This window comes from Colletotrichum abscissum, assembly GCF_030869225.1.
Source record: "Colletotrichum abscissum strain IMI 504890 chromosome Unknown Scaffold_17.1, whole genome shotgun sequence".
Lineage (NCBI taxonomy): Eukaryota > Fungi > Ascomycota > Sordariomycetes > Glomerellales > Glomerellaceae > Colletotrichum > Colletotrichum abscissum.
This window is the reverse complement of record NW_026850065.1, coordinates 837,941-859,477: the sequence shown is the minus strand read 5'-3', so window position 1 is coordinate 859,477 and position 21,537 is coordinate 837,941. Positions and strand designations below refer to the sequence as shown.

General features: G+C 55.4%; 6 protein-coding genes across 6 annotated transcripts; 3 read left to right on the top strand and 3 right to left on the bottom strand.

The window, feature by feature from the left end:
• Nucleotides 1-507: 507 nt before the first annotated feature.
• CABS01_07946 (uncharacterized protein) lies at nt 508-1,557 on the bottom strand (the record flags this gene model as incomplete). Its single annotated transcript, XM_060541308.1, has 1 exon — nt 508-1,557. One exon carries the CDS (start codon nt 1,555-1,557, stop codon nt 508-510), a length of 1,050 nt encoding a protein of 349 aa, XP_060402808.1.
• Nucleotides 1,558-2,087: 530 nt separating this feature from the next.
• Nucleotides 2,088-2,539, bottom strand: CABS01_07945 (uncharacterized protein; the record flags this gene model as incomplete). The annotated part of the gene is made up of 4 exons (XM_060541307.1): nt 2,088-2,131; nt 2,197-2,260; nt 2,315-2,346; nt 2,398-2,539. The coding sequence occupies 4 exons, from the start codon at nt 2,537-2,539 to the stop codon at nt 2,088-2,090; spliced, it is 282 nt and encodes a 93-aa protein (XP_060402807.1).
• Nucleotides 2,540-3,557: 1,018 nt separating this feature from the next.
• CABS01_07944 (rhodanese-like domain-containing protein) lies at nt 3,558-4,636 on the top strand (the record flags this gene model as incomplete). Its single annotated transcript, XM_060541306.1, has 2 exons — nt 3,558-4,522; nt 4,582-4,636. 2 exons carry the CDS (start codon nt 3,558-3,560, stop codon nt 4,634-4,636), a joined length of 1,020 nt encoding a protein of 339 aa, XP_060402806.1.
• A 731-nt stretch (nt 4,637-5,367) lies between these two features.
• CABS01_07943 (40S ribosomal protein S2) lies at nt 5,368-6,402 on the top strand (the record flags this gene model as incomplete). Its single annotated transcript, XM_060541305.1, has 3 exons — nt 5,368-5,637; nt 5,816-6,073; nt 6,145-6,402. 3 exons carry the CDS (start codon nt 5,368-5,370, stop codon nt 6,400-6,402), a joined length of 786 nt encoding a protein of 261 aa, XP_060402805.1.
• An 827-nt stretch (nt 6,403-7,229) lies between these two features.
• On the bottom strand, nt 7,230-12,057 carry CABS01_07942 (uncharacterized protein; the record flags this gene model as incomplete). Its single annotated transcript, XM_060541304.1, has 5 exons — nt 7,230-7,540; nt 7,619-8,613; nt 8,679-10,879; nt 10,930-11,984; nt 12,039-12,057. The coding sequence occupies 5 exons, from the start codon at nt 12,055-12,057 to the stop codon at nt 7,230-7,232; spliced, it is 4,581 nt and encodes a 1,526-aa protein (XP_060402804.1).
• An 872-nt stretch (nt 12,058-12,929) lies between these two features.
• CABS01_07941 (uncharacterized protein) lies at nt 12,930-15,092 on the top strand (the record flags this gene model as incomplete). The annotated part of the gene is made up of 1 exon (XM_060541303.1): nt 12,930-15,092. The coding sequence occupies one exon, from the start codon at nt 12,930-12,932 to the stop codon at nt 15,090-15,092; it is 2,163 nt and encodes a 720-aa protein (XP_060402803.1).
• Nucleotides 15,093-21,537: the final 6,445 nt, after the last annotated feature.

Here is a 21,537-nt window from a genome sequence, read left to right as displayed (position 1 = left end):
TGCGCAAGTAGAAGGAAATAGAAAAAGATGTGGAGAAATAACGGTGCCTCGAGAAAATCCATTGCAGTATCAATTGGGCAAGAACACGTGCAACGAAATTCACTTTCAAATACGTATCTCGTATTCGGGTCGCCTGTCAACGACATATTCCAAGCTATGGACTATCAAGGTCGCTTCAATCTCAAAGCAGAGCTACTTGCTGCCATCCTAAGGTAGTTGGTAGAGAAAAGCATCTATACTCCGGGTTTCCATCATGATTCGTGATTCGTGAATCGTACAAAGGGCCAGCTACTGGCCCCCCGCCGCCATGGTCTATGCTAGCAGTAGGCCAATCCTCTATCATTCTCTATAATCTATCAGCATCAATGGTTGGGACTCACATGATATTGGCTCTTACCCTTCACCTTGATATTAAAAGTCTCGAGTCCTCCGTGGACCATGTCGAAGGCCCAATTATGTAGCTGTCAAATGGCCGAAATTTAATGAAAAGGTGCACGCATGACAGCATCACTCCTCGGTCGGTTCAGCCTCGACATCAGAAGGCCTCGTCTCACGCGCCTTCTCAGCGCGACCCTCACCAGCCTTGACAACCCGCCGAAGGACGCTCATCTTGCGCTCGAAATCCTCGAGCAGCGGTCCGTACTCCTCGCTCACAGACTTCGCCACACCGCTATTAGAGCTCGGCAAGCTCTCTGCTCGATCCTTCTCCTTGTCACCCATCGTTGTGGCACCCTCGCTTTCGACGCCCTCAATCTTGAGCACCAGCCCGCCCTCCTTCTCGCCCTCCTGTCGAGATATGCTGGCGTCGGTCACGGCGAAGTCTGCACTGAGGCTGGCGACAGAGGACACCTTCCACTGGCCGTCTTCGCCGGGTAGCACATCGAGGAGGACGGCTCGGTTCGGGTTCGGGTTCGGGTTCTTCCCGGGCCCGGATTTGGAGGTCGAGGCCGAGGGGGTCGAGATTTGGTTCGAGGAGTGATGTGCTGCGAGGGCGGTTGTGAGGGTATCCGGGTCATCGTCTAGGAAGATGTACTTGACGGTCGGGTGATGGGTGGTGTTGGCCGTGGAGTTGGAGACGAGGGTAAAGAAACCGGCGGGATCGAGCTTGGGCAGAAGGGCTTCGTCGACGGCCTCGTTCTCAGCTGCGTCATCTGCTTCCAACGTGGGGATGATGGCCGTTGTTGTATCGGTGCCAAGCTTGTTGTCGGATGGCGAGCCGGCAAGGGCGGCCTTCTGGCCTTGTGAGAAGGACGAAGACAAAGGCGCCTGGGCGGGCTGTTCGGCCTCGGGGCGCGGGGACGTCGGGACGTCGGCCATCGTCAGACGGTATAGTTCCTCCGTGGTCGCGTGATCCTTTCGAGGGGGAATGTATTCCCAGGGTGGTCGGGGTCGGCGAGGCGGGCGGCGGGTAGTTGAGGTGTTGGTATCGACAGTGTCCCTCGCGTCGCGCTGACTGTCATCTTTTCCTGGGATAGTATGGGAGCTGCGGTCGGAGGTGGTCTCGAAGATGAGCTGCAGGGTGGCACGGGAGCTAGCTGGATAGCTGTTGGGCGCCATGGTGGAGCGGTTCCAGGCTGCTGGGGACGGCTTATCGCTATCTCCACGTGACAGCGGGGTGCCTGATCTGGCATGTGATTGCGAACCTCCAACTTTGAACATCAGTTCAACAAGTAGAGGTATAAGATCGGGAAACTGCATTGCCCTCAACAGTGATCTCGTGTCAGAGACATATATAGGAGAATATTCTACGACAATTCATGATCCTCTGACTTCTTCTTCGCATGCACAGTCAAGCTAAGGCCATGCTTTCCTCACCTCAGGCGTTGGTCTCAGGTCAATGGAACGAGACGTGATTGTTGAAAGCGTCTTTGCTTGTCAGTGCCACTAACACTATAATATTGATCAATCTTGATCCGAAGAATTCTGGACCCTAAGTGGGAATCTTTTTCTTTGGCTCGCGATGGGGCGGCTGACAGGACCAGAAAGTCTGTCCGCCAGTCCAAAAGAGCCTTCGTAAGGGTCTTGGGTATCGCTAAAAAACAGTTCGCCAAACGCCAACCATGTCAAATCATTTCCATGAGAAACCCCTAGCTCTCATTTGTCTCATTCTTTGGATCAGTGAACTCGAATTCTAGCATATGTCAGTTGGGTGTTGAGTCAAAGAGAATGTTGTCAAACATATGAGATGAAACTTACTTTGACGGCACATTGGGCATTGGCCCTTTGCTGAGTCCTGCTTGATCCACTCCAGGATGCAATGCTTTGACTTGTGTCAGCATAGGCAATACGGTGATAAGCAAAGACAAACACTTACCATATGGAAGTTGTGACCACACTTGCCGGACACTAGTGTTATTAGTTACGCAATGGTGTTATGGGAGGTTGGAAAGAACATACGGATGCTGCAGTCATCGCCAGGGTATTTGCAGGTTGGACATGTGCCGTCAAAGTGGACTTGGCAGATACCACAGACATCGTCTTCTGGGATATCCCACCGCCACGTCGCGACGGTGTTCCACCGGGTGATCTTGACCTTCATGAGGGATGTTGTTGTCGCTAGGGTTTGATATCTGGGGACTGTGATTCGTTTGTCGTCAGTGTTTTCAGACAAACACTGTTGCGAGAAAGAGCGATATGCTTGAATGAGACCCTCTGTTTCTTTGCATGAAGTGGTAATCTTGTTGTCGTGATTTTAGCCCTGGGGCTTTTGTTTGTTGGAGTTGGGAAGGCGGGACCACGGCGGACTGGCAACTGCCCATGGAAGGTGGGACTTGTGAAAACTGCGGGGCAAAAGGGCCCTGCAGCCAGTCAATCATGTCAGAACCAGATGGCGACATGGCCCAAGCTCCCCGCATTCACACCAACCGTTCCAACTTCCGGAGTACGTACAGCTAGTCGGCCACCGCACCTTGTCGCTTTTTGCTTCGTTTTCCCAGGCGGTTTGTCGCGATGCTCCACTTAAACGGAGTCACTGGTGACCGGCCGGACCCCGACCTCCTCTGTCTCCGCCCGCTTATCACTGACTGGGAACCAGTGGACGCCCCCCGAATTCCTGCGACTCTGACAATCCCTCCAAGGTAGAGGGTACCCCATTCCCATTCCATCCAATCCTTGCGGCCTGGCTACATTGCTCCTTCTCCAAAAAATCCCGTCCGACACCACCACCCATAACCACCAGTCCACCACCACCAGTAGTGACCACCGACCGCGGCGTCCAGAACAAACAACCCTCAGCAAAAGGGAAGAAAACGGTAGTGACGGCAAGCCTCATTTAGAGCTTTCCCCTCTTCCACATTACCTTCCAATTACCTTACCTCCAACCCCGCACTGAAAACCACCACATGCAATGCCTCTGCGGCTCAAGCATTTGTGGTGATTTTCCTCTTTCCCTCTGACCCTTCCGAAAGGTAAAGGGCCCAGCGTTCCGGGCTCCCGCCCACTGCCGTCGTCACCGACTAATATCGACCGACACCGCTCCTCCCGACCCGGCAATCCCTCCCAACCTGATCTGACATCACCCGCCCATACCAGAACCAGTTGATCCAGACACAGTCAAAATGGTTACCATCGCTATCCTACGACCCGCGCGCGGCACAAAGCTGTCGCAATTCACTGCGCGCTCTCTCCAGGCCACCGCCGCCTTCGCTGCCCGCCGCTCCTTCTCCTCCTACCTCGTCACCCCCAAGGAGCTCGACGAGGCCCTCAAGAAGAATCCCCCCTCCAAGATTAGCCCCGAACCGCGCACCATTCCCCTTTGCGCCTCCTGGTTCCTTCCCAACGATGGCCGCACCGGCATTGAGGTCTACCGTCAACAGCGGATTCCCAAGGCCCGTTTCTTCGACCTCGACAAGGTCATTGACCGCCGTAGCGAGTACCCCCATATGCTGCCTTCCGCCAAGGACTTTGCAGCGGCCATGAGCGAGCTGGGCATCCGCAAGGAGGACACCGTCGTCGTCTACGACACCAAGGAGCTGGGCATCTTCAGCGCCCCGCGCGTCGGCTGGACCCTCAAGATCTTTGGCCATCCCAAGGTCCACGTACTGAACAACTTCAAGCTCTGGGTCGAGCAAGGTCTTCCTACCGAGTCTGGCGAGCTCTATAATGTCGAGTGCTGTACCTACCCCATCCCCAAGTTGGATGAGGGTAAGGTCGCTGAGTTCGAGGAGGTGCGCGAGATTGCGCTGGACCACAACAAGGAGGGCGCAGAGGGTGTACAGATCCTTGATGCGCGGTCTCCCGGCCGTTTCGCGGGCACCGATCCGGAACCCAGGCCTGGTCTGTCGTCTGGCCACATGCCCGGCTCCATTAACATCCCGATGACCGCTGTCCTGGATCCCGAGACCAAGACGTTCTATCCCGCAGAGAAGCTCAAGCAGATTTTCCAGGAGAAGGGTGTCAACCCTGAGAAACCCATCGTCTCGAGCTGCGGAACCGGCGTAACTGCCTGTGTCATTGAGACCGCTCTCGAGGAGGCTGGATGGGGCTCTCCTGAGACGCGCAGAGTCTACGATGGAAGCTGGACGTAAGTTCTATTAATTCTTACCAATACCTGGACTTTTGATAAGCTGACATGTTTCATAGTGAATGGGCACAGCGGGTCAAGCCTTCTGACTCACTCATCAGGAAGAACGAGTAAGAGATGGAGCGAGAGAGTGCAGCGTCGAGTTGCGTCTAGTTGCGATACCCTCACTACCCCACTTCTGGTTTTCTCTGGTTTTCATGTACGATATCCGGCACATCACAGCTTTGGAGTTTGCATTGCGCATGGGAGAGGTTCGTCAGCCTTTTGGTCGTTTTGGGGAGGGACGCAGGTGGCTGGTGTACATAGCAGGCCACGCTAATGGATCACGATTATGGACAATTTGTGTGTTTGGATGCCTTGCAGTGCGCATATGAGTGAGGAGAGAGAATGTGTGTCGACAAGGTACGTTCCGGTACTATGGGTATGTTCATAACTGACAAAGCTGCAATTTCTCTCCAACTTGATGCCCGAGAACATCCTACCCAATTGAAGTGCGAGACCACCCAAACACAGTGAGCTTGCACGCGTGACACACTGTACTCTAACTCGGTGTGGTTCGGTGAGCAAACCACCTAGGTGGAGACCCCCACCCTTCACCTTGGATTCCTGCCTCGAAGCTCAGGCCACCCTCTTAGGGCTCGCCAAACCCGTCCAATGAGCCCGCCTTGAGCACAATCGCAAAATATTCAGCCGGCCCTGACAGCCACCACAGACCCCCGCAAAAAAAAGTTGTACCCGAATCGCGAAATAACTTCCTCCCCCTTCGAAACACCACGCAACCGGACTAACCGCAGCAGCAGTCTCTTTCACTCGCGCGCTCAACACACCTTACCCGACGACACAAAATGGCTGACCGTGGTGCAAGCGCCCCCGCCCGTGGAGGTGGTGGTTTCGGAGCTCGTGGCGGTGACCGTGGCCGTGGACGTGGCCGTGGTCGCGGACGTCGCGGCGGCAAGAGCGAGGAGAAGGAGTGGCAGCCCGTCACCAAGCTCGGTCGTCTCGTGAAGGCCGGCAAGATCAGCTCCATGGAGGAGATCTACCTTCACTCCCTGCCCATCAAGGAGTACCAGATTGTCGACTTCTTCCTGCCCAAGCTCAAGGATGAGGTCATGAAGGTGCGCACACACAACACTCCAATTCGACCGGGAACCGAGATCGATTTTCGCAGACGACGACGCAACAATCGCCAATGCAGATGAAGATTTGGGTTCTCGGGCGTCATTTGGGATATCAATGCTGGTTTTTGGAGAGGGAGGGAAATGCTAATTTGTGGTTTCTTTTCCCCAATTGCAGATCAAGCCCGTCCAGAAGCAGACCCGTGCCGGTCAGCGCACCCGTTTCAAGGCCATCGTCCTTATCGGTGACTCTGAGGGACACGTTGGTCTCGGAATCAAGACCTCCAAGGAAGTCGCTACCGCTATTCGCGCTGCCATCATCATCGCCAAGCTTAGCGTCATCCCCGTCCGTCGCGGTTACTGGGGAACCAACCTCGGTGCCCCCCACTCCCTGCCCACCAAGGAGTCTGGAAAGTGCGGTTCCGTCACCGTCCGTGTATGTACACCCCGAAATCGACTCTGCGTATAAAACGAAGATGGGAAGACTGACTAGATGGAATCCTACAGCTCATTCCCGCCCCCCGCGGTACCGGCCTTGTCGCCTCCCCCGCCGTCAAGCGTCTCCTCCAGCTCGCTGGTGTCGAGGACGCCTACACCTCCTCCGCCGGTTCCACCAAGACCCTCGAGAACACCCTCAAGGCCACCTTCACCGCCGTCTCCAACACCTACGGCTTCCTTACCCCCAACCTGTGGAAGGAGACCAAGCTCATCAGATCGCCTCTCGAGGAGTACGCGGACACCCTGCGTGAGGGCAAGAAGTACTAGAGGATGTGCGAATGATGGGGAGAACGTCGGCGGCGAGGAGATGAGAAGAACAAGTGTCGGCTTCGGGATTTCTTCATGGAGTTGCGTGTGTTACACTGCATCGTTGGTTGGCCAGGGCATGACATTAAGGCTAAGGGCAAACTAGCTCCGGATCTGAAAATAAAGATCAAACATTGAATGCAGCCGACGGGTTTTTCAAAAAATAAGTACGGGCATGAATTTTACGATACCTTCCAGACAACGTCCCCTCGGCCGAGTGATATCATGTTGAAGCGCCATTCTGCGGAGCAATTTGGGATTCGAAAAGGATGGGTCGAAGTAATGATTCGGCAGCAGCATCGCCGGCAACTAAACGTTTCAAAAATCCTTGATCAAGCGACATAGGGACGTCGACGGGCTACGGGACAGCGCATTAGATATTGACCATCATTCTACCTACTGCGCTGATACTTGGAGAGTTTCTCGACATACACCTACTTGGTCATGTTTTCTATCCTTGAGGATGTACGGCAAAATATAAGTTCTCGAGACAGAAGGTACAAGCCATACTAGGAGGGAAGGTAACGATAATCTGGCTCTGTTTATAGATCTAGGCCCTGCGTACATAATGCAGCATACGAACACTCGCTCGATACCTGATTCACATTGACACCACCCAATCACAAAGCGCACAGTTGAAACGTGCACATTTCAATGAAGTACGAGGGATATGTTCATGATAACCCGGATCTAAAAGTACGAAGCACACGTAACCAACTCCCGCCCAAAACGTCTCAAGCAAACAACGAACAAGAGATACCCTCTCGTCTTAACCCAACCAACGAGGCCTACTTCTCCGAATCGCTACCCTCCTGAGCCGCGACGTTAAATCGCACTCGTCTCTGCCGCGGTGGATGCCGTGGTGGGAACAGCGACTGCCGACCCGTCGCCGGCGTCGGCTGAGTTTCCTCCGCACTAGCCCCACCCGCTGCCGACGACGTCCTTCGCCCCGAGGGGACCCAGGCCGGAACGCTTCTCGGCACCAGGTCCGGATCAATTTCTATCAATTCAGGGGTTTCAGCGCCGGGCGTCTGGATCGCCTCACGACTGATCCACCCCGTTCCGCGAGGCGCAATGCCGTCGTTGGGAAATAGCTCTTCTGTGAGACAGAAGAATTAGTAAATCAAATCACACTTATGTGTCGGTGATGAGTGTGGGCGCAATTCGGAGGACTCACCATTAATCATCGCCTCCGCACGCCTCTCAAGATCCCGCCTCTGCGACTCGGTATCGCCACCCCAGTACTCCGTCACACCAGGGAAAAACTCGGTCCTCCGATCGTCGCCAACATGATACGGCACAGAAAGCATCTGCGCTATCTGCGTCTGCCGAATCTCGTCCGCAGTAGGCCTCACGCTCTCCGCGAGCCTCGCCATCTTCGTCCGCAGCTCGTCGGCCTCGGCCTGCTTCCGCAACCCCTCGTCCGTCACGCTCCGCCTGATCTCTTCCTGCCGCTCTCTGCTCTGCAGATGCACCGGCCACCGGTTCATCGAAAAGAACTGCCGCTTCTTCTTACCGCACACGCCGGGAGACGCCCAGTCCCAGATCCGCTCGCGGTGCAGCGTCATGAAGCGCTTGTCGTCCCGGCGCCTGTGGAACCACCGCGGCCGACTGGGCCACAGCGTCCCGTGGCCCCGCGAGAGCTCGTCTATGATGCCCCGCCGGACGACCTCGCGCGCTTCTTCCTCCGTCATCTCCTCCGTCCACGTCTGCGGCTCGCCTGCCTTTACGACGCTCTTGTACGACACCCGCGGCGTGACCGTGTCCTCCTCGCCGGGCCTGTCCCGCGAGAAGCTGCTGCCCCACATGCCCAGGACGTCCTGCAGCTGCGTCTTGCGGTACTCCCAGTCGTTGCCGTGATTGAGGCGCTGGTTGATGATGGGGAGGTTCACGACACACCTCGCGAGCTCGACGCCGAGGCGGTAGCCGAGGGTCCAGAGGAGCTCCTTTGTCAGCGTGCGCGTCAGGTTGATCTCGTCCAACTTTGCGAAAGCCGAGGGCCATTCCCACGTGACGAATGGGTTTGGAACGTTGAGGCGGTGGTACAAGAGCTTGTTCTGGTCCGTTTCTTGGGCCCAGTCGGTGCCGATGTCCCAGTTCATGCGGTGTTCTGGGTGCCAGTCGTTTTTGGGTCGGCTTATGGAGACCTCGCCAGTTTCTGAGCGTTCGTAGCTGAGAGGTTTCGTTTTGTTAGTATCATTTCTTTTACACTTTCATCAGATGAGGAACGGATTTACGTGAGTCTTCCATATTCGGCCAGCACCTTGCTGTACTTATTCACCAAATCATCAGTGAAGAAATAGTCGCCCGTTCGAATCCCGTCGTTAAGGGCACCGGCAACCCGCGGCAGCGTGTTCTTGCGATCCTGCCCCGCAAAGAGACACACCTGGCTCGGCTGGTTCAGCAGCGCCTGCATCCGCGCGACAAACACGTCAAAGTCGCGCCCCAGCTTCGGGAGCACCGACTGCTGGGCCTTGACCGTCGTGGACGGCCCGCAGACAAACTTTAGCCAATCCACCTCCCATGGTTTGAGGGGGCGACAGTGTCCGCCGTTCTTCTCCCGGTGGGCAGCCAGGACCTCCTCCACGTCCCACGAGGGCGCCCCCTTGAGCCCGTACTCGATGTTCTTGATCACGCCCTCGAGCATCTCCCGCGGATCTTTATTGTACGCACTCGTGAGTTTCTCGCGGAGGATGCGCAGGTGATGAAAGTCGATGAGCACCCTCCTCTCGCTCTTCCTCAAGAAATGCCAGGGTGTGACGGGACCGTACAGCTGCTCGGGGAGCCTCACCGTGTCCTTGTCGACCCCCATGTCCTCCAGCATCTTCTCGTTACTACGCACCGTTTTCTTCCACAATGTATACGCGCGGTCACGATGGGCAGCCTGCATCTGGTTATGCCAGTACGTGATACCGAGCGGGTCAAGCTTGGTCCCCGGCGGCGGCGCCTTGACAGAGTGAGGCTTGTACACGATATCCCGCCTCGCATCAGCCAGCGCAGCCGCCTTCTCCCTCTTGGTCAGCGGCAGCACCAATTTCCGAAAGGGACTCGCGAGCGCCACGTTCTCCTCGCTGTTGAAATGCGAGAGACACTGCTGCAGCGCCGCGCGCTTTGCTCCGCGAAAACGGGCGAAGCGCTGCTGCGTCTCGCCCTCGGGGTAGAACTTCTGCAACTTGCGCGTCTTGCCCTCGTCCTCGTACGTGTTGACCTCGCCGCCGACGTACTCGTCCATGAGGAGGTAAAAGTTGGCCTCGCCGTGGAGCTCGTCCGAGGTCGCCTCGGGCCCTCCCGTCATGCATTTTTCGAACCACTCGTCTTCCGTGAGCGCCATGTTGAAGTCTGGCTCGTACCCGAACCTCTGCCCGCGCTCTCCCGAGCCGGGCGCCTCGTCGCTGTTCGGGTCCGCGGCCCACACGAGGTTCCCGTCCTCGCGGAACCACTTGAGAAATGCCATTCGTAGCAGCGGTCCGGGGATCTGGTAGTCGACGTCCTGGACGGACTCGGGCACGCGGTGTAGGAGGTAACGAGGCCGCACGGGATCCCTAGCCCTCTTCTCGACGACGATGTCGCGCCCGTCGAGTAAGGGTGGCAGTCGCGTGCTGACGGCGCCCATTTTGGGGAAATCGACGACGAGCTTCTTCGTGCCGTAGTGGTGCTCTTCGAACAGCTTGTGGGTATGCAGCATGCTGATCGCCTCGCGGAGGTCGACGTACCAGTCCTTTTTGGTGACGCCGTCCATGCGGATGCAGTACTGCAAGAACTCGCCAATCTCGGCACACTTGCGCTTCCAGTCGAGGGTGCGGTCAGTGTCCTCGTCCGCGAGGAAGTTTTTGATGCGGACGAGCTGGAGTTTGGGTGCGGGGACGCGCCAGCCCTTGTAGTCGATCATGCGCAGGTCCTCTTCTGTGGTGGCGGGGTCTTGTTTGAACCAGTTGATGAGCCACTGGCTGTCGTAGGGTCCGCTGCGGAGGTCTTCAGAGATCTCGCCGTCGTTTCTGGTGGTAGTGGTAGCAGCAGCATCTGCATCTTCGGGTTCGGGGTCGACCATATCGACGTCGGATGCCTCTGATGCGGTGCTGGGCGATGCGGATTCGGAAACATAGATTTCTCTAACGGGAGTGAAGATACGAGGGGGTTGTGTCGATGGAGGGGCGAGGGCAGAGTTTCTCAAGAGACGACTGCCGCGTCCAGATCGGCTTGCGGGTAAACGATGCCCAGTGGATGATGATGTGTCGGCGACGGTGATATAGGGGGCAGTCGTATCATCGCGCGGAGGCGTTGCCCTGGTGTCCAAAACGAAAGGGGATTTCACAGGACCTTGAGGCTTTGGAGGCGACTCCGTAAATCCCGAGAAGCGAACAGAAGCTCGTCCATCTTCACTGCCTCTAGGCAGTCTTTCGGTGGTAGTCGGACGGCTCGTCTTTGGTGGCTGACCTCTCTACGTCAGCTTAATTCTCAAGGGCAACTCCTTGGGTCTATCTGACTTACACGTAACCGTGAACCTTTTCGGCCCTTGTCTTTTTGACTGCTGCGAGAGCCCTCGCCTCGAGTTGATGTTACTGTCTTTAATTTAGACTTTGTCCGAGTCCGACTAGTCGTGGCCAAGGCAGCTAACGCACTCGGGGGCATCCTTTCACCCTCAGAATCATCTCTTTCCCATTCCTGAGCTGAGTCATCCTCGTTATCTTCCTCCTCGTCTTCCTCTTCATCATCGTCATCGTCTGGTGGAGAGTTCCGTTCAGGATGCTTGTACTTCGTCGACCTCCTGATGAAATGGTTGCTGCTGTAATAGGGGTCAAGGGTCTGCGGCCACTTCCAGTTTCCGGGGTTATCGCGGGCACGCCACTCCGTCGTAAAGGGGTTCCTGGGTGCCTCTCCGCCCTCGGCAGGGGCTCGTGGCACTGTCTCAGGCTGGACCGGCTCTTCGTCGACGAGGAGGCTCGACTGACCTGCGTACGTCGAAGGACCGTACGTACCTTCGGGTCCGTCCAGACACCCAGTGGTATCCGGGCCGCCGGTGCCCTCTCTCTCCTCTCCCACACCATAAGCAGGACGGCCTTGGCCTTCCACCAACCCAGATTCGGTCCTCATCTTTGCTGCGACGGCTTCGATCTCGGCCCGGGAGAAGCTGGTGCCCTCGAAGCCCAGGACCTTGGCCCACCTTTCTAGATCGTCGCCGCCTTCGACAAGCTTCCTGAGCATGATATCTCTCTTCCGGTTTTCCAAACTCCGACCGTCGTCTTCGGCTGCCTTGGCTTGCGCGGCGAGATCCTCGACGCCCTCTTCTTGGGTCACCCCCCAACGAGCGTCTCCGAGGTCCGCATCTTGAAGCCACTCGTACCGTTGACCGTACAGACTTGCCATGAGCCCGCGGAAGTCCGCATTACTATGAAGAATCGCATCGATCTTGCGTGTGGAGATGAGTGTCTCTATGTGTTCGAAGAGGCGATGGGGTTCTGGGTTATCGAGTGCGAGACGTGTAGCTTCCCACGTATCGGAAGGGAACCTGTGATATTGCCTTCTGACCATATCGGCCAGTTCAGCTTCAGTACGGTTAGACTGTGGACATCACGATTTTGGCTTAAGGTGACACTCACGCATCCTTGCTTGCGCCATCCTGGCTGCTGTTGCTTGTGCTCAGAGGTCTCTTGTTAGACTTGCGAGATCAACAACGGTAAAGGCAAGGGAACAACCCAGGATGGGGAGAGAACAGAACGCCAGACTTGAGAGGGAAAAGCCCAAGCTCCCAGGTAAATAGGAGCTGTGACGCTGCAGGCAACTGTTTGAGAAGAATGGTCACCTTGCGCAAGATAGGGACATTGGGGAGCAAAACCTGACAAAAGGAACGGGGAAGTTTGAGAAAGCAGAAAGTTGAAGGGAACTCGAGTTTCCGCCCGACTTGCGAAACACTTCCATTTTACGATTTTCAAAGAGCCAGATAGATTCTCTCAATGACTTAATCTGTCGCATTATGGTCAATGTAAAGAGCGCATCACAAGGAGGCATTGCGGTCTTTCCATGCGACCACAAAGACCTCCAACAACGGCGACAACAAAGAAAGGTAGCTGACAGAGGGAGGAAAGGGATAGATGGTCAATGTTTCAACAATGCATTCGGGACGCGATATTGCATTGCCTGTTCCGGTCGTGCTCTCTCGCTAGAATAGCTTTTCTATTTGCGACAGAGCACACGGTCTGTTTCTTTGACGTGTGGTTTTGTGATTGTCGCAACAGCAGCTACCTGATGTTGGCGCGAAGCCGCGAACCCCAGCAACTATGACATGAGGTTTGAGACCAGACATTCGGATGTTGACAGGTCGCATGTACTAAGGATCGAACAGGAGAAACCTTGGTTCTCTCCTGTCATCTCCAAGCAATGGGCTTCCAGCAAAAGTAGAAAAGGCTTTCGCAGACTTCTGCAAGTAAATCAATGCAGCAAAGACTCGTTCCTTCTTCTGCCATAGGAACTTTCCCTTCACGGCAAGAACAATGTCTCGTCAGCAGAGTTCCGATGATTCTAGCTCCGACAGCATGGATGCTCACATTCGCGACTCGCCTGTTGCCGTTTCGCAATTCCCGTCACAGCCAGAGTCTAACTCAGCCCATGTCGAAGATGGCAGCCGCGAAGAGGCTGACGTGTGCAGCCCAGAAGAAGCTGCCCGTCGTCTAGAAGTTGAAGCTCACGAACGAGAGCTCGACGAGCAAATTCGCATAGAGATAGAGGCTCAAGAACGCGAGGCTCTATGGCGTCGCCGAATGCAAGCCGAGAGTCCCAGCAACAATCCCCAAACTTCTCAGGCATCATCCCAAACACCACCTCTCGTCATCGGCGCACCGCTGGGCAAGAATCTCACCGTCATAGAAGCCGCGCGTCGCCTCGTCGCTCAATGGGAAGCAATCCACGAGTCAACCCTCTCATCGACCCCAGACGCTGCCGGCCCCATCCTCAAAGAACTAATACAAGCCCGCGCCCAACTCGATGCTCTCACAGCCCACCAACGACAGCATCACGGAGAAGAAGACACACACGTCCCTCTCCTAGACAAAGACCCAGTAACGACACCCCTCAACTCGCTCCAAGCACACAAGGACCAAGCCATCGCCTCCAGAATCAAGTTCCTCACAGACTCCCTCCAAGACTCCTCCTATCCCCCGGAGCACGCCAACATCACCGCCGCAATCTCCCTCTACCGCGCCTCCCGCATCCCATACTCTGCCAACTGGACCCTCATCTACGCGGGCCACCTCGTCGACTTTGCGCCGACCTACGCCTCCTTCACCGCAGACCGCGCCACCCGCCTGGCACGCTACAGCCGCCTTCACGGCGAAGGATGGCTCTGGATCGAGCCGCCTCTGGCCCGTGACGCCGGCGGCGGCCCCTCGCCCTTCTTCTCCGCGCGCAAGAGTACTTTTCTCCCAGAGACGGACTCGACATACGACATGGGCCACTACAGCGTCACCATGTCGTTCCGCAGGATGAAGTCCCTCGCGTACTGCGGCGCGGAGCCGCTACTGAGAAGCATGGCCGTGTCCAAGAAAAGGAAGCACGAGGAGTGCAACGACAACGACGAGGAGGCGGCAATGGCAAACTTGAAAGACTGGCCAGTCGTCGCCGAGAACGAAGAATACGACGACCTCGACGCAGCTTCAGACTCGGACTTGCCTTGCTTCCCTCCTCGCTATACCAGAAATCCCAAATCGCGCACACCATCATCTTCCTCTCGAGCAGGTATAAAACCCCCATCCGCCCTCCGCCGAAACCGCCCGTCGCGCCACCCACACATGGCCCGCGACCCCTCGGCGCCAACCCTCCACTTCCGCACCCTCCTCGACAGCGGCGCGACGCTGCCGATGCTCTACAACCGCGACGCACGCGCCCTGGGCATCGAGCGCGGCTCCTACGCCGCCGTCTCCCGCATCTCGATCGAGACGGCCTCGGACACGGTGGCGACATGGCTGTATGAGATGGAAGTCGCCGTCGTTGACACGGTCACGTGCGAGCCCCTCGTCTCGGCGTCGTCGCCCGTCTGGCCGGCGGAGGAGCCCATGCTCGGCGGGATCACGCTCGTCATGGTACGCGGCTCACCCAAAGCTGGAAATGGTTCTTTCGCGTCGCCTCGTGGAGGCACGGACGCTGTGGCCAAGACGACGGCGGAGGCTGGGACGACGTTTCTTGAAAAGGCGACGAGTCTGGTTGATATGGCCGAGGGCCGCGATTACGGCCGGCTTTCCGGGCTTTTGCCGTTCAAGGTGTGTTATGTGCAGAGCACACCTGGGCTCCGGACTATCTGGATGGGCGAGGACCGGTGTGATGTGCTGGGTGCGCATCGGATGCCCGGCCAGATGCGGTGGGCGCCGGGAACGGGGAAGGTGTGTGACCCGGGTCATCCAAGGGAAGTGTGGAAGACAGTCTGTCGAGATGATGGCGGGAGGCCTGCGGTGCTTCGTATGGAACATGAAAAGGCGGCGGCGATCTCTGGTTATGGGGAGAAAGGGGCAAGCTTGGTTGATGTTGAGGAGAAGGGATGGAAGGGACGGAGTGAGGTCACAGTCACGGATGAGAATAGCGTCAGGGCGAGGCATGTCATTGAGCCTAGGACATTGGATTCGCAGCGAGAGAAGCAACGCAAGAAAGTTAGATTATTTCAGTAGGTGGTTAAAGAACAGCGCCATTATTCTGTGACCAAGAACCGACGCAGAACGCATCGAACAAGATGAGAGTTTCAAACGTCAAAAGAAAGCACGGGATGCTATAGTCAGTCTTCAGTCCCAATGCCAAAAGAGATACAAACAGTATCAAGACGACTACAACACTGCAGAGCCTCCCGTCGACCCTGCAATTTGGTTCGATTTAGCAACACCGAGCTCTTCGCAACCAGGCTCGTCAGGTTCGTCAGGTCATAGATCCTCACAATCCGGATCTTCGACGGGACAGTGAACGATGGATCAGATAGATGCTTATGGAGTATTAAATACTGAGTAATTGCTTTATGCCCACATGCCCTTCACTTCCCTCATGACAGTGCGTGCCAACTCTCTTTTCCCAAACCTTTTGCTTTCATCAAAAGACTTGGATGATTCCAGCCTCCCAAGGTAATGGCGTAAAAACATCCTACACCCGAGGAAGAAAAAGTCCACATTGAACTTCCATAAATAACACAGTTTGCGTGGATGCCCGTACTCTGTACCACGTCCGCAATCTGCTGATACCGATAGCATAAACTACTCTTCATACGCTCATATATCCATCATTACACATCGTCAACATCAACCAGCGGTGAAGCTGTCAGGACTCAGAAAAGGGGGGGGGGGGGGGTCCGCAAATCATTACCCCGAAAGCATTGTCGAGTGTCGACAACCCCCCTGATGCTGTTCTCATGCAAATCTCGGCAGCATCCGCCCTCAAGGGTCCCCGAATAGGTATTCCGTCATCTCGCCTCGCCCTGTTGCTGCACGGGGTTCGATTGTGACTCTGTGAGTTCCGCGTGTCATGAACAAAGTGGAAACGCAATGCCAAAAAATGACAAGTCTATCGATAATTCGATGTGTCCGTAAGGCAAAGAAAAGAAAACGAGGCTTCTGCGTGGCGGTCAAGAAATCAAGGGGACGGATGTTCCAGGGATATACGAATAGAGTTGGCAAAACGTGACTAGCCAGGCACTCGCTTCGTGTCATCTCTGCTATCAATAGCATCGATAATATCCGTAATCCACCGACAAACAGACGCAGTAAGCAGTGAAAGAAAGAAAAAAAACACTTTCTGCCATGCCTCCTTGCATCAACAAAGAACCAATTGCTTTTTGGGGCCGTCCGGCTGCCTTAGGCCTCTTGCTCGTGCGTGCGGGTGGCTGTTCGGAACGGGATTCCTAGTATAGGGCGACTCGGAAGGGGGAACGGAGATGACAGCCCGATTCGAGTCCGACGTTCTCTTTCTTTCGAGGCGGCGGGCTGGGCTTCGACATGGGAATATCGATGCCTCTGCGGCCTGCCCATCGCGATCTGCCGGGGGGGAGTACAGCAACGCCAACGGCCGAATTGAAAGGCGGCCTCGAAGGCTCGATTCGCTCGAAGCTCCCCCCAAGAAACCCACTTGCACACTGTTGGTCGAATACGAATCGCCCGCCTTGCTTGCTCCTGAGTCGTTCCCCGGTCTAGTGATCACAGAAAATCGAACAATGACTGAATAAGCCAGACGGACTCCAATCCACTCGAGTCCTGTCGCTCCGCCCAATTTCCCCAGTATCAGTAAATGCGTCTTTTGGTCTCTGGACCAGCCCGCCAACGCCGAAGTAACGAGCTGGAAGCCTAGGAACCTCACTCGCCGAGACCCGGCCACCCAAAGTATCGCGCAATCGGAGAATTAGGGCGGAGTCTTTTCCCCCAAGGGCCCCAGACGCAGGAGATTGTAGGCCGCGAAGAGGGATTGACGCGATTTGAGCTAGGCCTGGGGCTGGTTCTGAGTTCATGGCCCAGTGGCCAATAAGCGGCCTTGGACAATGCATTTCGCACCCGTCCCAGGCGTCCCTATGGGCGTATTTCCCAAACAACCAGGCATGCCGTTCGCGCGAAATCTTGTTTTGCGTGCAGGCTTACGGTGGGGGAGCCAGACGATGATGCGTGGTGGCTTGCAGATGCGAGAGTGCAAATCTGCCAATTCCAGCTCAAGGCCCCCGTCCAGTGTCAGTCCAAGGGGGCCGCCTAGTCGGCTTGTGGGAGCCGTGTCGCGCGGAGATGTGGAGGGGGAACGCGTAAAGTGGTTTTGTTGTTCTCTTGGTTCTCCCTATTGAGTCCTTTCCTGTGGCCCTGTGGGAGGGTGTTCGTCGCCAACTTAGCGTGTGGTTGGTGTGCAACTCGGGCGAGGAATGGAATGGGCTTTTTGGACTAGTTCTCATTTCCATCCGAGATCTCGAGGGGAGACCCCTGGGAATATTGAACAACTGGCAGACATAAGCAATCAAACTGTCTGCTTGCAGTAGAAGCATGAGCTAGTGTGAGTGTCTCTCAGACCCAGAGATAGCAAAGTCGCGATGTTTGCAACGGCATTGACTGGACACGTCCCCAGCCTCACAGGCTACAGAGCGATCTTTATCACTCTGTATGGATGCTCGTGAACATTACCATTTCGATAGATGCCGAAGTCGATGTCCCGGTTGTGCAGCGCAGCGCTGATATCACCGTAATGCCCCTAGTCTCAAGCGATGCCCGTGGTAGCCTTCTCTAGCAAACAAATCCGAGCAGTGTTCCATTGCCCCTTTGGTCTGTGCGATATGGCATCAGAATGTCTCAGCCCCGTGCACCGGAACATGGCTGGCTCAACGAACGAGTGGTGATTGACTTGCCACGGGTGAAGAAACATAATAAGACCTGACGAGAGGCCGTGTTTGTGTTTCGAGATGATATGCTTTCTGACAACAAGCAATCGACAACGCGATAGGGGGTTGCGCGGTTTGTTGGCTAGTGCCACAATCCGTGCCCTAGAGTTGAACCAGAACGAAGTCGTCAGCCGCGAATCTTATGCCCTTTCGAGGCCATTCAGCTGCTCAAGCACCCGCAATGCTCGGTGCTTTAGACTTGCTCTGAGCCCGCTGATTGCTCCTTGCAGCCGCCGAGGCAAATTCGCCTAGGCGATGACCCCAGCATGGGCTACACAATAGCGCTGTAGACCCGGCTGACACCCTCCTCAAGGACCCGGAATAGGCAGGCCGGTCGGCGCATCCGGTACCCCGTATGTGGGGATGCGACGGGGATGCAGCTTGTCTTCATTGCAGGATTCGGGCCCTTGAGAAATCCATCACGGACCGAGGGGTATGTAAAAATGCAACAACTCCTGCGTGATGCCTACAGGCAGGCAGGATCAAAGGGTAAGAGGGTCGTAGGAATTGGCGATCAGAGTCGGCAGCCAAATCAATGGTTCATATTCTTCCTGTATGCTGAGCAAGGCCGGAAACCAGCTGCTGAGGGCAGTCTCGGAGGACTCAAACCAGTTCGTAACTCCCGTGGAGTAAGTAGGGGTAGCCAACCTTCTATGTCGACGGACAGACTATATCTCGTGACTGGGCCGTGGTCCATAGCGAACGATGTGGTATCTGTTCGTGCCTACCTATCCGTACAGCCCGCTACGGAGCCTGAGACAGCGTAATCGTGTGCGACCAGACCAAGGCATAATTAGACAATAGTTTCTCCTAGAAAGGTGAGAGGTCCTGACTGTTCTACGGGGGCCCCATGCTGAACAATTTTGGAGATGTCACCGCACATGCCTTTTGGGCTGAGCTAGGTGCCAAGTGACATGTTCGTAGGAATTGACGATGAATGCACGTGTGTCAAAGTTGGTCTTTAGAGCCTCTGGAAGAGCACTGGCTACGGATGATTGGCTCAGTAGGTGTCAAGATTGATGACGGCGACTACCAAGTTTTGAGGCGGACGTCCGTTCTTCAAAAAGTAAGGTGGCTGGAGTCTCAAGGCTGAAGGAGATTTGAATCAGGCGCCGTTCGTTTGTGCGCTCGGCACCCGCACCTGGAGCGGCGCGCGAGCTTGATGCAGATCTCATCTACCGTTTCCGTGGTGAAGCGAGGAGCGATAACGAACCGTCAGAACTGCATCTTGAAATGCTGCAATTGATGGGTACGAAATAGTAGAGCTGCGCGCTACCGACGCCTCCGCTGGCACGGGGCAACGGTGTCGGCTATCAACGTTTGCCGGTCGGTCAAGAATCGGGTTGACGCCTCGCGTGGATGCAGGTGTCCCCGAGGAAACTCTCCACTGTGCGGGGATATAGCCCTTGGGAGCTTAAGGAGCTTCGCAATCGTCCCCGATTGAAGCCCATGGTTGGCCGTCCAGCAAGGAAGACCAAGTGGCTCAAGTGTACAATTGTGTCGCATCCCCAAAGGCAAAGGTGTCTCTCCTTCGAAACAAGTGTTCGACTGACTGTTGCCCTGTCTGGGTCAACAAGCCCAGTGTCATCCGTATCTGTATCCGCATGGCCGCATTCAAGAACTGCTTTGAAACCTCATTGTAGCTCTCTCAGAGCTTCGGCAGCTGGTCGTTGCTCGCGCAAATTCTATGCAGGCTCGCGTCATTACATGGACTTCGATGCAACTCGCCTGGCCCTATGTAGCCCGTCGTAGACCCTGGACGGCCCGATGTGAGGCTTTGCTACCGCTTGTGTGAGGAAAGGGAGGAATTTTGCAATCTGTTAAATTTGAGATAGCCAAGGAAACCGTGTCTGCCGGTGCTTGGTTCGTACTTTCGGAAGTAATCACGAGTTGTAGTTTGCAAGGGCGACTGATCATCCATCGCCGATGATATGTCACTGTGGCTGGAATGGCCAGTGACACGCGAGACAATCCGTGCTAGCCTACTCAAGAGTTTCTCTGGTGAAGCCCGAGCGCAATGTCTAGCCAATGATTCGAGGCATTCTTCGGAGGCTCGACAGGGTTCGTTGGTAAGTCGCAATTTGGGCGGTTGGTGATGGTCCCGTAAATTGAGATGCTTCACCCGAAGCAAAAGTAATGATTCAGACAAAGAAGCCACGCGAAATAGTTGCGAGATCTGTCTATTCATTTAGGCCCAAAGTCAATCAGAAGATGACGAACACTTGAGAGACCCGGCATTTCGGACAGCTCGCATTTCGCTGATGCTAACGATTTTGGTCCAAGCTTCTGGCTCCCTGCCATGGAATCAAGTCATGTTGAATTCCCGGATTGATTGATGTGGTGCCGAGCTCGACGGAGGGTTCCGCATGTGATATGGATGGGTCGATGAGCGAACTGATGCACCGATGGACACTAGATACGGCTTGGAAGAATCTGAAATGGGGAGGTGGTGCAACTCTTCGCTGTTAACGAAATCGTTTTGGAATGTCCATCAGACTTGAAACGCCACGGAGTCGTAATTGTGATTGTACGTAGTAGACAAGGCGTTGCAGCGGCGAATACGACCAAGGCACTTGGATGTGGATGGCAGGTGAATTAAGTTTGCACGGCTCTCCTTACAGGCTCGCGTGGGCGACCAGTGGTGGTGATTGCTGAGAAGCTTTGGGCATTTCCTCTTCCTGTTCCTGTTCCTGGCGACGATGCATACGCCGCTTGCTCCAAATGGGTAGCGTGCAATGAGATGGTTCCTACGTTGGGTTGACAACCTGACATTGGGTCGAATGGATGGGATGGCAGGTGGTCAAAGTGCAGCTGTTTCGTTGAACCCATTCCTAGTGGTAGCGTGTGACGCTTTGATTGTCGAAAGTGTTCTGCACGATGAGTTCATGGGCCAACCGTCGCTAGCATGGTAGATGCTTGCAAAAAGATTGAGACGAAGTCCATCTCGGCGGCCACGGTTACCTAGCCCAAACGAGTTCGCAATTGCGTGTTTCTGTATCCGTATGTCCTTGCTGCTTCCTCGTATCGATTGTCGTTCATTACGGAATAGTAGAAATCTGATTCCAAGTCTGACCACTTTGAAGTGCGGATTGTACAGCTAGACTTTTATTGAGTCTCCGTTAATGACAGGCCTGTCGATTGGTTGCTGAGAGGCCAGACGAAGGAGTAATGGTAGAGCGTTGGCAGTACGGAGTAATAGCTGCCGTATTAAGGATCCAAGCTTGCTGAGGCCCAAGCTGGAATACTACAAGTGTCTTTTCGCCGATGGTCGTTGCTTTTTCTCCTATCTTGTTGAGCCTAGCATGGCCCGGATAGACATGTCCGGCAGAGACGGGATGTGTGGGATATTGTGAGAGACGGTACGGCAGCAAGGGGAAGCTCGATGGGCAAAAATCTCTTCGTGACGGTGCCATCCGATTTGCTCTGATGGGGTCGCGAAGGGTCAACTGGATTAATGAAATGGAAGCTGTTCTTGGCCTGAGACGCAACTATCAATGTCAGAGCTCCGGCGAGAGGAGGCGCTACCGGGACAGGGTCCGCAGCAGAGCATAGGGGGAGAGGAGACGTCGGGTGTTCGGTGTTGCGTGTCATGGGATGAACCACAAGCTGTCAGTGACACCGTGCTGATCCTGCTCGGAGTAGACGTCCGTGGGCAGATGATGGTCAGTTGAGAATGGTTCAGAGTAGGGAAGTTGCTTGTCACGACGAGAGTTTCCGTAGCAATT